This window comes from Xylona heveae (genome assembly GCF_001619985.1).
Source record: "Xylona heveae TC161 unplaced genomic scaffold L228scaffold_13, whole genome shotgun sequence".
In the NCBI taxonomy this organism is placed as follows: Eukaryota; Fungi; Ascomycota; class Xylonomycetes; order Xylonales; family Xylonaceae; genus Xylona; species Xylona heveae.
The window spans coordinates 668545-686222 of NW_017264205.1; the positions used below are offsets into that span (position 1 = coordinate 668545).

The following is a 17678-nucleotide window of genomic DNA, read 5'->3' on the forward strand; positions in this document are numbered from 1 at the left end:
ATATATTCAAAGACACTAGCAAACAATATTTAAGTCAAAAGTATTGTTTATTGCGTGAATGATTATCGTTCTCTGTCGCATATTATCATTATTATTTCCCTTTCCATTTTTCGCCGGGAAGAAGACAAAAAAACAAATAAAAAAAATAAAACATCAAAGAGTAGGAAAAAGGGGAGAAATAATAAGAATCGAATTTAAAGTGTAAGGGAGGATTAGAAAGAAAAACGAGACCTTTTTGAAACTTTTTTGTGCCCCCATTTCTCTTGTGCGGTGGCTAAAAGTAATGTAGATGCGGAAATGGACCGAATTCAGTATGACGGACTGCGAAACGTAAAGTCGTTAAATGATTTAAACGTATGAGAGGAAGTCGATATGGTAAAGCCAAGTCAATGCTTGTATGCGACATGCAACGTGATGGAATGCCCTGTCCAATGACAAGGGGAAAAAAAAGAAAAGAAAAGAAAAGAAAAAGAGGCTCATGATGCTTCAGAGTGTCCATTTGTCCTACGAATGGCGAAAAGATTTAGAAGAAAAAAAAGAATAGAAAGGAAAATAATAAAATAAAATAAAGTCAATTAAAAAAGAAAAAAAATTGGGGGAAAGGGAACTAAGAGATGTTTTAAAGCTTAAAAGCAAAATAAAATGCAACTGATGGAAGCAAGCTCGTCAAGAGACTGTGCATCATTCCCATTGCTTCCACGTCTCGACAATGCGATCCAACTGAGCGGCAGTCATATGATCATCCATCAATGCATTATGTTCTTGTCCAAAGACAACCCTATGCTCTGTGAGTCCCGGCTTGGTGCGAATCAATTGCGAGAACTCCTCTTGCAGCGCTTCTTCGACTTGTTTTCTGCGTCTGGCCTGATCGACGAGATACTCGAGATCGTCTCGACTCGCTGCAAGTCGAAAGATGGTGCGCATCCTCTCTGAATACAGCTGGCAGCTGACGGGCTCGTGCTGAGGCAAGAGGCGCCGAGGATGAGGATGGAGCTGTCGAGCGACCCATGATCCGCGCTTGGCCTCGGGGAGGACGACATCGAAATAGCATTCCTCGCAGACGGTGAAGTGTGGAACGTCGCTGATGAAATGCCACAAGTTGCCTTGGAGCCGGTCGTCCTTGCGACATTCAGGCAGGTCGAGGCGGGCGTCGATGAAGGAAACAAGGCGGTCGGTATCGGGGGGCGTGCGCGAGATGCGAGACTGCTCGGAGATGTACTCGAGCGTCTCGATATATGCTGCGAATCGAGTGCTGCTGGCTCGGAGACCACATGATTCCGCTCCGTGCAAGTTCGGCAGCTGGATGCGCTGGAAAGTACTGGATCCTCGGAAGCAAGGAAAGATGGCGCCGACTAATGCAATGCAGCGCGGACAGACTAGAAAGTCCTCGACAATGTCGCCGCCACTGTCGACAGGCGCACGCCAGTGCGAGCATGTTCCCATTTCGCCGGGACATGGCTCCTCGGTAGACATGACGTGAAGAACGGCAAAGATGAGGCCAAGGTTACCAAGGCGCCGCCGGAGTGTCAAGATCCATGCCATTCGCACCCAGCGGAAGCTGAACATGCACTTTGAGCGAGTCCCTGGTGGTTTGGGTGCCGAAGGCTTGAAAAAATCTTTAAACCCTGCAGGCCCAAATACGGTGTCGAGGCACGAAGGGCATATGTCGTACTTTGGGTAATCTCTCAGCGTATACCAGTCATTGTATCGCGAAGATGGACGAGACCGACGGCAGATACGAAGAGCTTCTAGTTGTGCCTTGAAAGAAGGCGTTGGCTGAGCCATGTGTGAGCTGATTGGATCGTGATATGCTGGTGAATGTGAAAACCCCGGGGGTGGATTATGATGATGGTGGAACGGTGCTTGAGCATGCAATGGAAATGTTTTTGGCGAAGGCGCCCGATCGCTGTATGAGGCAGATCTGGGACCCAACCGTGGGGGAGGTTGCAGAAACGGGGCTTGCTCGCGAAGATAAATAGGAGCTGAAGGAGTCCGTCTATGGGATGAAGGTGAGCTAATCTCGATTCGTGGGCGTTCAATCGGGAAGGTAGAGTGTCGGGGAGAATTCTTGCCAAATCCGTATAATGAAGGCTCGTCTGGATCAACTGGAGTTGGATACTCATCATAGAACGACTCTTTTGAGTGCGAGTTCAAGTTTTTGTATGGTGAGAGTGGCGACGGCGGTCGAGGCGAGATAGCTGGTGAATGACTTCGATGCTTATTCACTCGCAGATAGTGATCCTTTTCACTTCCATGGGAAATGTATCCTGGAGAGTGTGGGGGAGATGGTAAAACTGAGGGTGATCGAACTTCTGCCTTGTTTTCGCTTGCTCCCCAGCTCTGAGCGGAAGATCTGCCGCTCCATGAAGAAGGCCTTGACTTTCTTTCATGAGAGTCATAATAAGTTTCGTGACTGATTGGTGACGAAGATCCGCCACTCATTGAACCATGCCAGCCGGGTCTGTCGCCATTGGCCGACCGTTGTCTTGATGTTGACAGGTGCTCTGACGGTGGCAGACTGTTGAGATATTTTTCCCATTGTTTCTCTCGTTGGTATGATCCATCGCCTTGTAGGGACGATACTCTCCCATGTGGTGCGGCAGTAACATCGTTCTCGCGCCAGGCGCTTGAACTATACTGCTGACTGTCAATCGATGGTTGCCAGGCGGAAGAGCCTGCCTGGTAATTTTCATTCGACTTCTCCCGAGACGAAGCCGGACTGGAATGCTTCACGTTTGGAGGTTGAACCTCAGTTTCCAACCCGACAATTTTTGACGACTTATGAGTATTACCTTGTGAAGGGATAGCAGTTTTAGAGTAAGCATAAGGCGACGGTTGTCGACGAGGTACATGGATAACATCGTCATCATTGGTGTCATCTAATCTTGAGCCTGCCTGCGTTGCCGGCGGACCTTGATGCTTCGACAACCCGTCTTTCCGTGCATCAAAGCTACTTTGCACATCTTTTTGGCGCTCAGATGTTTTGGAATTGTGGGGTGGATCGGCGCGGGGAAGAACCTCCAACAGAATCGGCTGCTGATCGACGGTCCCACGTGAGGGCACCTCACCGCCATTTGGATCGGAGGAGCTGAGAGAATCAGACGAACCCAGTTCTTTGGACAATGCTTCGGTCTCATCCTCCACTGAAGGTGAAGGTGGCCATCTCCTTCGCTTGGTCACATTCCGAGTGATTCTGTAACTGGACATTGTGTCTTGCGAATGATCACGTCCACGAGGATGACGAGAATAATCCATCTTAGGAATTCTCACGTCACTAAGACATTAATCAGCATACTATCGAAATGAAATTGTACTAATAGGCCTTGAACATGCTATATTACCTGGTGTAAGATCTCGTCGTTATTTGTGGACGTGAAAGTTCTGGCGCTGGTTGTCGTGAATAAGCATGGCTTGAGGATGAGCGTCTGCGAGGTCGCGTGCCAGGCATGTCAACGGTTCAAGCGTAGCACAAAAACGATGAGCCAAAATTCACCATGGAAAATTATGAAGAAAACAAATGCAGAAGCAGCTCTAATGAAGAATTGCGATCATTCTGAGAGGATATAGGCATTTGGCCATGCTCATTAACCAGCGCTGTCCCAACGGTCCAAAAGTTTTACGTACGGAGTAGGACAAGAGGTGGTGTCAACTCTTCCCAACCGGCCCGCATACACTTGGACTGACGTATTTTATTCACAGACAAGTCTAGATCGTCAGAAGATGATTGGTTTCTGCGTTGCATAAAGACGGGCTGACCGCTAAAAAAGAAAAGAGCATCGAGGCAAGGATCATTTGGTGTGTTATTCGACTGCGTTATAGGTACTTAAAGTCCGGGGAGCACAATGTCATGCACCTGTACTCTTTTGCGTTATCGTGGTTTTACTATTGTGTCGGTCAGACTTTATACAATAGTCATCAAAGGGAGCCTCATTTCTGCTACGCATCAAGGTCCATTCTACACAGTCTTCACCCCCGTTCTGTCGTGGTCTTTGTGCCGGATGTGGTTTGTAAAGAGGGTGTTGCAAAAAAGGGACCCTCCACAACCGATTGGATCCTCTGAGCGAGATCGCCCCAGTGGCGACCAAACAGCTTCAAAGCCGAACATCTCCCTGTCCACAAAGGGCCCCTTTTGAATCCGGCAAGAAAATATCCAATGCTAGAAGATAGACTTGGTGAGCGACCAGCTTCTATGACATTGTCTTTCCAGGAAGGACAAGACAAGGGTTGACGATGATGATCTTGTCGCGGATTGTAGCACAGAGTGCGTATTATTCGACAACGAAATACCAAATGCTGCCGACGCGTCAAGTATTCTGTAGCCCGAAAATAAGAAAAGTGTTTGCCACGCCCTCATGCACAGAGCGTCGCGAAAAATCTCCCGACTCCGAAAATGAATAGAAAAATAAGACCTCCAGAATGCACGTTCCCGAGAATTAAACGATAACGTAAATTATTCCGAAGTGAGCTGTCTGGAGAAAAGCGAGCAGTTGTCCAAAAACTTTGTGATACCCACCGCGTAAACAATCCCCCAATACCAAATTACTCCATGCCTGTCACTAAAACCTTTGTTGAAAATCCAACGACCACAGTAATATCATAATGATCCCGAGAAATGAGACGATACTCAAACATGCATATCATTCCGGTATCAGAAACTGCTCAATCTCCTTATCTGACTCTGTCGGATCTTCTTCAGCGCGTCGTCGCTCTTCCTCGTCCAGGATTCTGCGAATCAACTGTCGCTGTCTTCGCCTAGCAGTCTGCCCCCAGCTCGGACCGACAACGCCAACATCCTCTTCCTCGCTGTCTTCAGGAATGCCTATTTGACCTCGTAAGGAGTTTGGCGATACGGCTGCAGGACTCGAATGCGACTCTTCGGAGTCGAGCTTCCTCTCGTGGTCTTTTGCTTGGAACCTGGCTCCCAACTGAATAAGATATGGGCGAAGTAAGCAATATCCGCCAATAATGATGACCAGACGAATGTAATCGTAGACGGTCAGATTGGCAAGCGACCTTGACACATTGTGATGGAGATTGCTAGCCCACGCGTTGATTTGTGCCATAGCGATGCCGCACCGTTTATTGCGCGGTAGAATATGTATTATTGATTTCAGCTGAACAACACAAGAACACTGAACATCAGCGAGCGATTCGAAAAAAAGCAATTTGAGAATCACAAGCAAAAGATCAAAGCTTGGAATAATAAAGGAAAGAAGCTCTGAGAAGCAACGCAAAAGGACAGATGAATGATTCCCAACCCGGAGAATAGAAGAATCTGGGGTAGCTCTGTTGCCTGTGAATACCCCAAGGGACCCTTTAACCAATAGAGTCTGGTATGTCTCTTAGTTAAACCCCGACACGCTAGACCTTGTTCACATCAGTAATGCCACGGCAACTCCCGCTCTCTCTTCCCTAACGCGAAAGAACGCGGATATCTCCATTCGGTGCGCGTTCAAATGATAACGCTGCATAAAATGTTGTGTATACGCATTATCACCTTCAATCAATCGATATGACACCCTAAATTCTTCAGTGTCTATCTTAAAAAAGTAGATGTTCCTCTGCTGCTCGGTACACCTTCTCAGTATATAAGTGCATCTTTCCGAGCAAAATACCGAATCAAATATTTTAGAGCATCATCATGGCAGAGCTATCCGAGAGCGAAGCACTCGAGCAAGTCAGTCCTCTGCTATCTTCTATTTGGATTTTCATTTCACATTTGACATGTTTAATCTAATCCGTAACTTATACGTATGAAGTTACTAACAATTATCATTTGGAGATAGAGGCTCAAGTCAGCACTATGGTACTCCATTGGCAAGATTGTGGACGAGGAGTCGTTGAAACTGGACGTAAACGCCACGCCGCAATTCATTGGAGCCTTGACAGAGATGGTTTGGGCACAGATTGGTATGTCGTCTCCCGCATAGTGTTCGCTTCTCGTTCTCCTGGTGGGCTGGTAGCATAACCTTACTTTTCCGGCGTATCTGCCGGCTCCTTTCATCCTATCCGCCGGTTGAGTGAGCAAGGGATTGAACAAAGAACTAAATTAAATTCGGAATGATCGATAGAAACCGTGAGCAAAGATCTCGAAAGTTTCGCAAAGTACGTCTTGTATTGTGATCATTGTTATTCTATTCCTCTTTCACCCATATTCTGCCCTGTCGAGTTCGGGGCGTAACTCCACTTTTGCCTTTCTAGGTACAAACGCGGATGCAGTTGAAGGAATACAATGGGAGAACAACTACGAGAGAGCAAAAACTGATAAGATTTAATCCTAGACACGCCGGCCGAACAACCATAACAACAGACGACGTACTACTTCTCACGCGCCGAAATGAAGGGCTGGAGAGCTTGATCCGATCGTTCGTCGACGGATTGCGTGGTGCCAGCCAGGGTGGGCGCGGCGGGCAGGGAAAGTCTCGCCGGAGATAGTAACCATTACGAATTCGATCAGATTCCCGAAAAATTTGCGGCGTTCAGGCGTAATAATATCCCAAAAAAGGGTATCTCAATTTGTAGCATCTGAGCGAATTGAACATATAAGATATTATACCATTTCATGACTTCATTTCCTTGGATATTACATGAACTGATTTGGAGACTATAAATACATGAGATTGAGAAGAAGAAAGTAGGAAAAGTTCAAGTGGTATTATATGTCGTTACAATCCAGGATAGGAAAAAGGTTCCATTGTTGAAACATGGTCGTCGCCACAATGGAGAAAAATCCAAGACTCGTGGCATCTCTTGAGCAGTCAAATGCCAAAGATATTGGGCGCCAATTATAGATGTGCGCGCAATCAAGTCGAAAATCTGCATTGCGTCGTCTCATAGCCTAATTAAGGCTTGGGAAAAAGAAGTTCAACGCGGCAATGACATTTAAAAGTGACCCCTTGTAGCGCCGTAGTTGGTCGTGGGCGAGGTGTAATAGCCATGCGAGTTATCGACACTGGGAAGCGTCGGCTCCGGAGCGTACTTGTAGCTGTGGTCTGGCGCAGCCATGGTTGAACCCGTGTATCCAGTCTCGGCAGACGGGCGCATGTCGGCATGAGGCTTGTCCGAGTTGATAGTTCCGAGCTCGGCAGCGGCACCATTGCCATAGGCGTCTCTGGTGGTCTTAGGTCCGCGGCGTCTTCTGAAGAAAGGCTTGCGGCCAGCGCCTCCGGTGTAGTTGTTTGCGGGAGAGGGACCAAAGCGCTTGTCCTTTTGGTGGTGCTTTCTCAAAGCGAGCTGCAAGAGGGCAGAAAAGATGAAGAGCATACTAGATGACGTCAGTAAAAGAATTTCCTCTCATCCATGCAGGACTCTGAATGCGATCAAAACCTACATGTTGATAATAGCGACGGCAAAAGAGGACTTCTCAAGTTTGCATGCCTGGCCAAGGTTCGGCGCGTAGGTAACAGTATCGCCGTGGTGGAAACCGAATCCATTCTTTCCGTAGCCCGGGTCGCCACTGTTCGCAGGGCCAGATCCGAGAGGGGTATTAACATTGCCGGTGCAGCTGCCGACGCCGTGACGGGTCAAGATGGCAATAGCGACGAAGCATCCGACAAAGCAGATATCCAGAAGAATAGCGACGAGGGCGAAGAAAGTCACGCCGCCGAGGAAGCAGGTAAAGAGGATGGCTAGAATGGTATAGAGAACCGCAGCGCCCGACATGCCCTCAACCGCTTTCATCCATCTTGCAATGGTCAAGTCACGGTTGGCCAAGACAGCCAAGTAGTAAGAAAAGATGGCGAGGATGAGGGCGGAGGCCAAGAACTGGATGCATCGTAGCGTAGTGGCCGTGAGTTTAAGCGTAAGACCGCCTAAACCCATGATGATGGTGATATTTCAAGAGTGAACTTTTCTCCTTGGTGTCGTCGTCGACGACTTTTCCTCGTGGACAGAAAGGTTGTTGTGGCAATAAAAAGTCGACAAGGGGGTTGTGGGAAAGGGGAATGAGGGGAATTAAAGAAGACGGGGAAATGGCGGTCTTTTTCTCTCCAGGGTCTGTAAAAAGCCCTTAACGCAAGGTTCTAACACTTTTCAAGTCCGGTTACTACGTTGCTACTGGGGATAGCACGCGGGTACCTGTGAGCAAATACACAGGCTAAGCAAGTTTTCTGCTCTAGGGCTTCGGATTTCATCTAGCGGAAAACCATGGCATCATTGTCTCCTCAGTCTGGACCCACTGGGTACTTTAATCTACTCGCCAAGAGTTTGATTATACTTGGGCTTGCGAATATGACGTAGTATTCTGTACGGCCAACGATTGTACTTGGAGTAGTGAAAGAACCGATTAACTTCACAAGTTGCCGAGACACATTCCAGCACAAGCAAGGGACAACGAGCAAGGGAAGTACTCTGCACACAAGATTGAGTACACTTCAAGTACTTATCTGCGCATTCTGCAACACAGTAGGGCAGGAAAAAGTTGAGGGAAGGGTGGGTAAACTGATGACGCAGCGTCCGCCAAGCGAGATGAAGATGGGGAAGAGAAGAGATTGCGACCAGATTGGCTTGACAATCGGTAAGCGAGCCAATTGTAATTTTGCAAAGTAATTGTGGCTTGGCCCTTCTAGTGTCGTGGCTCAATCGCCTGCGCCTCACACAGCCCCTGCTCGACTCTGGGGAAAGCGACCGAGCTTGCATCATTTGCCAGGCAACAAAGTATCTTCTCTTCAATAAGGCAGCAACCTCGAGCCTCTTTGACACCAAATCCATAACAGGAGACTAAAAGAAATATTGGTACATTCGTAAAACGCCAACCATTCTGGTACCCGCTGTCCCAGATCTTCCGATTAACCTATTAAAAGTGCTGAATCAATGCACAATAACTGGTACCCTACGCTTGAGCGCTCATGTCCACCATGATCTTCACATGCCGATCCTTCTCGTTTATCAAGGCTTTGTAGCCATGTTCCTCAATGTCATCCAGCTTAATTTTGCTGGTAATCATATTGCGTGGGTTAAGCTTCCCTATAATCCTGTTAGCTAATAATAGAACTATTTTGATCTTCTCCGGACTCTTTGACCAACCTGTAGCGAGGGCGTCAATGACGGCGGGAAAGTCTCCGCGAACAAACGTGGCCGTGCCCATATACCGCTTCTCTCGAAACACAAAAGCGTCTGGAAGTATGGTAGCTTTCCTGCCCCATACTGCGACATTGACAAGTGTGCCTCGAGCTCTCAGTGCCTGAACGCCAGCGTCGAGACCGACTTGGACCCCTGCACAATCGAATACCAAATCTACACCATAACCGTTTGTTAGGTCACGGCATTCTTGCACCACATCAACTTTGGTAGGGTCGAAAACGTGCTTTGCACCAAAATTTTTCGCATACTGTTGTCGCTGGGCCGCTACTTCGGAGACGATGACGTTTTTGGCACCTCGCGCGATCAAACATTGTAACATTGCTAATCCAATCGGCCCACCGCCGAGAACCAAAATCGTATCGTCTTCCTTAAAAGGGCTGATGGAAATGGCATGCCATGCGACAGAAAGGGGCTCAATCAAGGCTGTAAATTGATCAGCTATTGAGATTTATTTTGCTATCAAGAGAGATCTTACCTCCGATGTCCATCGGAATGCTTTCTGGTAAGACGTATACTGCATCTCGTGGAGCCGTCATATGCTCTGAGAAGCCTCCGCCCCATCCTAATGCTCATGAGTGACATGCTCAATGCGATTCCACGAGATCCCACTTACCGCTCACTCCGATGAAACCGTTTTGGTAGCAACAGTTTATGAAGCCATCTTTGCACGCTCCACAAGTCCCATCATAGATGATTGGCTGCACCACAACATGCTGGCCCGGCTTAATGTCATGGACATCCTCTCCCACCTCTTCTACCACTCCTGTGAACTCGTGCCCGACGACCAGCGGGGCCTTCTCTTTGGTAATGGGATGTGGCGTGGTGGGGATCAGATTGGGGCCATGGACATATTCATGAAGATCTAGAATGATTAGTTCAAAGGCTCCTTATAATTGAAAACCGCGTCGCGAACTTACCAGTCCCACAAATTCCGACAAAAGCTGGCTTGAGCTATTGTTACAGTCATTTTGTCAATTAATGTAGTTATAAAGCATGTCGCGTATCTTCAGGTCCCACCTTGATCTGATTTTTCCCACAGACGGGAATAGGAATCCGTTCGAGGCGAATATCTTCTTTTCCGTAATACCTCAGCGCCTTCATATCATCAGACTCAAACTTTCCTTTCGCCATGATGCTCGAATCTAGATTTGAACTGTGACTTGTCGCAGAACTATAGGGAGGCTGATTTTCATAATTTAACCCTCTGGAAAAACCAATGCTCATAGAAGACCGATTGCTGGATTCAAAATGCGTTCGTTGACCGAAGACACGAAAGCCCCAGACCCCATAACGCGGGGTTCCCGTGTGGGGAAGTTGCCGCCAAATCTTGGCCGCCAAACGAACCATGGTGAGCAGAGTGCCATTGAAACACGCCTAAAAAAACAACAACCCGAATAGCGTAGCACATGAAGCCTTCGCTGAAAAAAGGAGGGGTGGGAAGACGCCTCAAGTAGAAAAGGGTCATCTGTTCGACTTCCCCCGCAATTTGAGTTTCCCGTCAGCGGGCCAGCTAAACCGAGTTTATTAGTGGTGGGGAAAACGAACATCGTGAACCCCGAGCTCCGCGACCTCCCCGGATCGCATGACGCGATGACGAAAAAAGACTGTCACACAGGGACCAAAGGAACCCTGTTCTGTTGAGGCCAAGCAGTCCATTCAAGCGGAATACGATCCAGTAGGACAGCATGCTACTGTGCACGCGCGGATCGTTGCCGATCTCCTCGTCCTGTCGCCCAAATTTGCATGTTAAGAAATACGATTAACTATCTGAGGGGAAATTGGATCTCCATGCAATCATGTCACCACCCTATAACAATGCGTGAGCCATTTCCCAGGTTGTGACCCCACGCCAACGGACTTGTTCTTATGGTGCTTCTCCGACTTATCGTACTCACCAACTCTCTACTATAAGCTGTAGGATCTCGGAGTGTTCTATCCGAACCAATCAGCCCTAGCGAGACGAGGAAATTCTCTCTTTTGACTTATGCTCAATAACCAGTTCTAGGGCTAACTATTAAGCTCGCTTTTAGCTCTACCGGTAGTCACAACTGCTCCTCAGCTGCATCTTTAAGGCTTGGAGACTTGAACCCTGCGTATTACTGACCCTTTTTCTTTAGTGCTCTACGGAGTTGTATCCTACCCACCTAAATTATGCAATCAACGTTTTGCAAATAATCACGTACAAGAGCCGCAGCAGAGAACATGTTTGTCGTCAAGAACAGACCAAATGTGGAGACAACGGCAAAGAATTTCCCCATCGCTCATATCATTTCACTTTTGACTCGGTCGCTTGACATAATATGTTAATTTTTCGGAACATAAACTTCATTCAGATTTGTTCAAATTTGATGACAATTTACTCAGAGGCCAATAGCTTCACGAAGAGGCTACGCAAACTACCTTCTTGCGCAACGACCGACTTTCTTCGTAGAGGAAGAGTCTTCTACTACCTCACAATGCCCGAGCACCGTGACATTGGTCTGAGAAAAATAAACCAATGTGTCCCTTTATGCCTTCCCAGGCATCTTCTTCTGGAGGTTCGTTGAGGCCCGGAATTCCTCAGCAGCTTGCAAGATCTGCTTGCCCATCCACATCAGCAACTTGGCTTTGCGATTCTCCATTTGAGGGATAAGGAATAAGAGTTATAGCTGTGACCGGGAATGGAAAGTGGCTTGGATGAAAAATTTAACTTACCTCTTTAAAAGTCCCGACTGCCTTTTCAATTCGCTTTGAGATCCAGGCCTTCCGAGTTCTCCACGATTCAGCCTTGGCGCCCTTGGCAATATTCTTGATATGGGTTCCAAGAGTTTCATAACTTTCCGCTTGAGTGGAAAATAGCATACTCAATTCTCCCATGGCCTCGATGGCCGAGCTCATCTTGGGGATCAATTCATTAAATTGGAAAGTCAGCAATTTGACATGCTTCAGCAACTTCACAATGTCTGCTCGTTTGGACTGAGACTCGTTCTTTTTAGACTCTTGGGCCTCATATGCTGCTCGGGCTTTGATGGCTTCGTCCGTCTCGATACCCATGGCAATCCATCCCAATGGCCCGAACCACGCCGTGGTCGCTGCAATCGCAGTAGCCCTCACCTACAGGGGCATGGAAAAGTCAACAAACAGTCTCGAAAGCGACGGGGCGCAATGGCGATTGGTCAATCGCAGTACTGCCTTCTGATGAAGTCCGTTACTTACCCACTTATCCCATTCTTTCTTGGATTTAGTGACGGCATCATTGTAGTCGTTCAGCGCTTTAGTCGCCTCGGCATCCAGAAATGTCGCGTACGGTTGTTGCTTATTTCCATTGGCGTCTTTTTTTTCCGTTCCCGTTGAGCGGGTCGTAACGGGCCCAGTCTCGTACTGCTTGTGAAGAAAGTCGACCATGTCCTTGTCCAAGATGGTTTTGTTTTTAAACTGCCACGGCCATTAGCATTTTTACAACATCAGGTTAAGTCGGTCGGACTCAGAGCGAAGGGAAAGATACCGCAGTTAACTCGAGAATGATCTGGTCCGTTTCCTTCTTCTTCTTCTCCGCTTCTTCCTTGAGATTATCCAGGACGGCAAGCGCTGATTCCCTTGCTGCTTTATAATCTTCATCAATGTTTTCGGGCTTCTTGTACTTTTCATCCAACAGGACGTCAAGGTGCGCCTTCAAATTTATATCTTCCTCATCTTGGAGCGAGTCTATGGCCTCCTTGCAGTATGAGATGGCAGCATTGGACGCAACGACTAAAGCTATTGTTAACCCTCGAACTTGGGGAGTGAGAAGGACCGATTCATAACCGCTTACCCAGCTTTCCTAACGTCTTATCGTTGAACCCATGGCACGAATCTGAAATGCCCACAATGGTGTCTCTCGTTTGCTGTTGGGAGTGTAAGCAATCCGATTCTACAATGCTGGTAACGGTGTTCATAAGCATGATTCTTACATCATAAATCTCGGCATCAATGTTGATCAATTCGGAAAATGCTGATTTTGCCATTTTGGCCTCAAAGGCAGCATTTGTTTTAGGCAATTCCATCCCAGACATAACATATGTATGGAGATCTGAGGCCAGTCAGACATAGACAACTTGGAACGGTGGTGCTTCATCCGAGCTTTACCATAGTAGCCGCCAGTTTGAAGGATGAATTTTTTCTTGGTTCCACCGTCGGGATTCGCGGCATCTTGGATGACACGCTCTGGTCCTGTTACGAAGGCCTTCTCGAAGGCTGCCTTGGAAGACTTCTCGTCCGGAGTGACAGCAGTCCAATCATCCGCAAGAACTGTCATGATGAATGTTTCTCGGGTACAGATAACGAAGGGAAAAAGGGGGCAATGGAGATGAATAGATGTAAGATTCAGTGGTACGCTTTGAAGAATTCTCTCCTTGGAATTATTGGGAACAACATTTTCGAACGGAGATTCCTCCTGATATTAATAGTGTTGGCGATTCCTTTGTTTGTGCTTTCATTCTCTGGGAAAGCAACGTTGTCTTGATTTTTGGTTCGTAAGCTTTTGCTGATCATTTGTTTTACTTGATAGATCTGGCGCCGAGGGCAGCACGAGTGGCAATCCATAGATTGCTTGAATCGCGGCCGTCAACACCCGATATCCGATACAATTCAGCTGGGACCGTCATGCAATGACCAACTAACGGGTGCGAACCTATCTCCCTTCATGAGCATGGCACTAATAACTGGCGCTAGTTTCACGGCCTCGATGCTACTAATTCCAACACCACCGTCATTTCAGCGTCTAGTTTCCAGCCACTATCAATGCTCTCACGCCGATTTTTCAGCTGGAATGAATCGTCTTGTACATGGACTTAAAGAATCTTCAAGGTTTATGCTGATCGCTTCCCCTGAACAATTGCATGTCTGGTGCCAGTGATGTTATGGCTGCCTGCTCGCTTTTCTCTAGCACATTCGAACGCGGAAAAGTGGGCTTACAAACCCATGAATGAGGCGCTCAAGATGCTGCGTTGTCTATTCCTTCCGACTCTGAATTCGGATACGTGCATTAGTCGGGTTGTTTAAGCTGGCTTAGAGGAGGAGAGCTAGGGCAGTCCCGCTCTGCCGATCCAATGTCGGTGTGACGATGTCAAACCGGCTTCCGGCAACTCGATTGAACCAAATTTACTTATGGTCCCACGGGGGCTTTGCTTAGCGTTGATTAAACCCCACCTGAGTGCCAAACCGGCTTTCCGGGAGTGGAGGCGGCTGCTCCACTTGTATTCGGGTAGATAATCCACCAAGTCTCGGCTAGATCTTGATCTCGATCAGTTCTTATTCTCTAGCCAGGCGGCCCAAGCCAAAGCCGCAATTCTGTCGATCGTCAGATCAAGTTTGATTTTGGTGCAAATTCGTACACGGCCCCGGCAGAAATTCTTATTGGATCAAAGGAGACACGGTTAATTCCTGAAGAATCTCGATCCAAATCAAGCCCGACAACTAGCTTCTCACTAAGATCTACGCATTTCAACCACGGAACGGAGCTGGACCCTTAGTCTAGTCCGGAGCATGATAGGTCCGTATCTCGTTTTTGCTTCTTTCCACTCAAGCGACTCTTGCAAAAATTGCCGCCTCTGCGCCCCTAACCAGCTCAAATCAGGATCAAACCACAGCCATTTACGTCTCATGTCGAGTCTTTGCCTCCACTCTCAAGGGGCATCGCCCAATCAATGAGATCTTTCAGGACTTACGTCGGTAGGATTCGTAAGTAGCAGATACAATGCATTGATCCCTTCCGTCAGTATAATCTCATAATCGAATCTGTTTTTGCTGATCATATCTGGAGCATGACGTATGAACTTCTTCGCAAAATGGCAGAGCCATAGTGGAATTGCCATTTTCAAAGAGGCCTGCAATATTTAAGAGAGAGCCATTGCCCATTATGTGCAACAGATATTTCTTCAACATAAATCTTTTTCGATAAATCAACTCTTGCATTGTTCTTAGCTTTTGTTAGGTGACAAAATACCGATTTGAAAACCATGGCACACCCAAAATTCCATATTGCGCTGGACGGCCCAGCCGACAGCAATTTTTCCTCGTTTCCCAGTACCGATTTGGAGAATGGTGATCCTTCAAAGATTAAACTCCAAATGATTCGTGTCAAAAGTGGCGTGTATGTGTCCTCATCTGGAAGATGAGCAGTGCCAGTGATCGCTGATTCCAATTCAGGTCACCTAAACTTCACTTTTCTACGGATGGCAAAAACCGGATCTCTGATGATACGACCTTGGAATACTACATTTCATTGACAGAATCAGTAAGCATATCCACTATAGCGCTTGTAATGGAAAAATATGACCGAGGTCATCTCTGATCATATATTATAGAATAGCTCGAAGTTCTCAAAACCTGCTACCCCCACCAATGGCACGGGAAATAGCGGTGCCGCTGGAAATGGTGCAACTGCTGGAACAAGCTCTGGAAGCAACACCGAGAATACGGGCAATGCTGGAAATTCTGGCAATGCCGCCCCTCCCACGACTACCGTACCCACCATCATTATACGGGTGATATCCAATGCGGAAAAGGATAAACCGTCTCTCGTTGCTCAACCGACGTTGCAAAAGGCCCTGAAAGACTTCTTGAATGAACACGACGATAAGAATGGAGTGAAGCTAGGGAAGATGCTGTCAATTCCACCGGAGATGCGTCAGCTTGCGGGTCTGCAAGGAAATTGGGCTGCTACTGCAGGGTAAGTCAAAGTCTAACATGCTCTTCTGCCATCTCTGCTTCCAATAAACCACCTACTAACAAACCTTTTGTTTTCACATACAGCAAAGCAGGCTTAAAAGAGCCAGGAGATTTGACTGAACAGGAGTGGGATAGAGTGTTGACTAACAATCGGGCTCTGCATGGGTATACATATAATGCTAAACTGGGTACTCTCGTGCGAGCTCCAAGACGAGGTATGGAAACCAATTTTCGCCGTACTACTATTCTTTCTTTTCCATTACTGATACAGCTCTCTCTCTCTCTCTAGCGTTTGAAATTCGCCCTGAAATACAGACAAGCGGCGATAAAAAAGTGAGTTCATCCTCCTTCTACGTCTTATTGTATAATAAAAGCTAAATTTATCAAGGCAATTCTTCCTGGAATTCCTCCATTTTACGTTCACGATGACGCGCAAGTAACGGTAACAGAAGTTCAGACAGCATTCCAGTCTACCATGGCGAACGAAGGTTTTTCTTCAACTGCAGTTGAAGCCAATTTGTAAGAACTCTATGCTCTAACCTTATTTCAAATACACTAATGTCTACTGTGTGTAGGGGTGCTGCACCGTTTGGCTCGGCTGCTTCTGCATCTGTCGCATGGGACACGGAGAATTCTTACGCAAAGCAGAAGGCACAGTCGCGCAGGGTTGATTCTCTGGACGTAGCGTACAAAGTAAGTTTACAGGACATTCCATATCACAGAAGCTTTCAAATGATAATCATGAATGGCTAACGTCATAACAGTTTCCACGAGTGGTTGTCGAACTGGACCCGGACTGTTTGCAATTGACTGCGCAGTGTCGAAAAGACGCCATGAATGTATCAGATGAGGCCGGAAGAGATAAGTTTTACAAGAAATACGGTACGCGATTGACACACCCTTCTAGGCGTTGACATGGTAGAAGAAATCCATTGCTCACATAAGACTTTCCAGGTAATGTCTTCATCAGCACCTTTACTTTAGGTGGATATTTGCACAGTACCCGGCATCTCACCGAGGAAGAAAAGAGCAGCCTTGACCAGACCAAGGAGAAGACTCGTGTTGCTGCAGGGTTTAGTTTTTCTACGCCCAAGGCTAGCGGAGGCGCGAGCTTTTCCAAGGTGGATTCCAAGACCGACACAGAAGGCCAGAACTCCATGAATCAAGCGTTGCGCCTGACTTGGGAAGCTCGCGGTGGCGACACACTTTTGTGCTCCAAGTAAGTCAAGCATCAGAACGAACTCCTTACGTAAACAAAGCTGATCGTGGCCTCCAGCCCTCCTGCATGGGCCAATACGGTAAAGGATTTCAACTCGTGGCGACTCATGGAAGTGAGTTATCGAATAATGATCTTTTCTCGGACAATGCTGATGATAATATAGCAACGCCAAGCCGTTAGCATGCGCTTTCTGATCCGTGACGTCGATACAATCGCATACGAAAACCTCGTTAAACCTTCCAAACAGAACAATCAGGGGCGAGATCCATTCAAGGATGAGAAATTCCTTGATGATATCCGTGACATGCTTCTGGAAGCACTGAGCAACCCAGAGACGAATGCATTGGCCAGAAGGATGCAAGACTTCTACGAGGGTGATAAGTTCAATCTCGAGGCCTACCACGCCTTCCTCAAAGAGATTGATGATGAAGAGCTTGCCATTAAAAAAGATATAAAGTGGACCGCCCTTGCCACGGAGCAACAACAAGGTGTTGGCTTGTGGATGGTGAAGTTGGGGATTATTAAAGTGTGAACACCTGAGGATTATAGGCAGTTCTATCAATATTTTGAAGTTTTTTCATGTAAATTAAAAGACAAAAACAATTCGGGTGTGAAGAAATGCTGCTTATGAACTCCGATAACTTAGAGAAATAAGTCAACAATGTTGCTAGGGAAATGGATCGATTGATAA

General features: G+C 47.2%; 8 protein-coding genes across 8 annotated transcripts; 2 read left to right on the forward strand and 6 right to left on the reverse strand.

Moving 5' to 3' along the window:
- Nucleotides 1-681: 681 nt before the first annotated feature.
- L228DRAFT_273935 (hypothetical protein) lies at nucleotides 682-3645 on the reverse strand (the record flags this gene model as incomplete). The annotated part of the gene is made up of 2 exons (XM_018335601.1): nucleotides 3342-3645; nucleotides 682-3274 (listed from the first exon to the last, which is right to left on the reverse strand). The coding sequence occupies exons 1-2, from the start codon at nucleotides 3446-3448 to the stop codon at nucleotides 682-684; spliced, it is 2700 nt and encodes an 899-aa protein (XP_018185084.1). The 5' UTR covers nucleotides 3449-3645.
- Nucleotides 3646-4637: 992 nt separating this feature from the next.
- Nucleotides 4638-5063, reverse strand: L228DRAFT_241746 (DUF1531-domain-containing protein; the record flags this gene model as incomplete). Its single annotated transcript, XM_018331352.1, has 1 exon — nucleotides 4638-5063. The coding sequence occupies one exon, from the start codon at nucleotides 5061-5063 to the stop codon at nucleotides 4638-4640; it is 426 nt and encodes a 141-aa protein (XP_018185085.1).
- A 578-nt stretch (nucleotides 5064-5641) lies between these two features.
- Nucleotides 5642-6616, forward strand: L228DRAFT_285935 (hypothetical protein; the record flags this gene model as incomplete). Its single annotated transcript, XM_018336390.1, has 4 exons — nucleotides 5642-5677; nucleotides 5787-5910; nucleotides 6072-6105; nucleotides 6282-6616. The coding sequence occupies 4 exons, from the start codon at nucleotides 5642-5644 to the stop codon at nucleotides 6433-6435; spliced, it is 348 nt and encodes a 115-aa protein (XP_018185086.1). The 3' UTR covers nucleotides 6436-6616.
- Nucleotides 6617-6882: 266 nt separating this feature from the next.
- On the reverse strand, nucleotides 6883-7821 carry L228DRAFT_271327 (hypothetical protein; the record flags this gene model as incomplete). Its single annotated transcript, XM_018335520.1, has 2 exons — nucleotides 6883-7264; nucleotides 7331-7821. 2 exons carry the CDS (start codon nucleotides 7819-7821, stop codon nucleotides 6883-6885), a joined length of 873 nt encoding a protein of 290 aa, XP_018185087.1.
- A 184-nt stretch (nucleotides 7822-8005) lies between these two features.
- On the reverse strand, nucleotides 8006-8843 carry L228DRAFT_45611 (hypothetical protein). Its single transcript, XM_018336613.1, has one exon. It carries the CDS (start codon nucleotides 8707-8709, stop codon nucleotides 8191-8193), a length of 519 nt encoding a protein of 172 aa, XP_018185088.1. The 5' UTR covers nucleotides 8710-8843; the 3' UTR covers nucleotides 8006-8190.
- Nucleotides 8513-10735, reverse strand: L228DRAFT_251151 (sorbitol dehydrogenase). The gene is made up of 6 exons (XM_018333493.1): nucleotides 10099-10735; nucleotides 9999-10032; nucleotides 9695-9943; nucleotides 9557-9643; nucleotides 9025-9504; nucleotides 8513-8964 (listed from the first exon to the last, which is right to left on the reverse strand). The coding sequence occupies exons 1-6, from the start codon at nucleotides 10426-10428 to the stop codon at nucleotides 8831-8833; spliced, it is 1314 nt and encodes a 437-aa protein (XP_018185089.1). The 5' UTR covers nucleotides 10429-10735; the 3' UTR covers nucleotides 8513-8830.
- Nucleotides 10736-11104: 369 nt separating this feature from the next.
- Nucleotides 11105-13354, reverse strand: L228DRAFT_285938 (hypothetical protein; the record flags this gene model as incomplete). Its single annotated transcript, XM_018336391.1, has 7 exons — nucleotides 11105-11657; nucleotides 11776-12174; nucleotides 12277-12495; nucleotides 12566-12810; nucleotides 12872-12944; nucleotides 13011-13129; nucleotides 13186-13354. 7 exons carry the CDS (start codon nucleotides 13352-13354, stop codon nucleotides 11589-11591), a joined length of 1293 nt encoding a protein of 430 aa, XP_018185090.1. The 3' UTR covers nucleotides 11105-11588.
- Nucleotides 13355-15056: 1702 nt separating this feature from the next.
- On the forward strand, nucleotides 15057-17519 carry L228DRAFT_241750 (hypothetical protein; the record flags this gene model as incomplete). Its single annotated transcript, XM_018331353.1, has 11 exons — nucleotides 15057-15190; nucleotides 15247-15334; nucleotides 15405-15769; nucleotides 15853-15983; nucleotides 16058-16101; nucleotides 16157-16287; nucleotides 16344-16461; nucleotides 16533-16650; nucleotides 16723-16987; nucleotides 17045-17099; nucleotides 17151-17519. The coding sequence occupies 11 exons, from the start codon at nucleotides 15057-15059 to the stop codon at nucleotides 17517-17519; spliced, it is 1818 nt and encodes a 605-aa protein (XP_018185091.1).
- Between the last annotated feature and the right edge of the window lie 159 nt (nucleotides 17520-17678).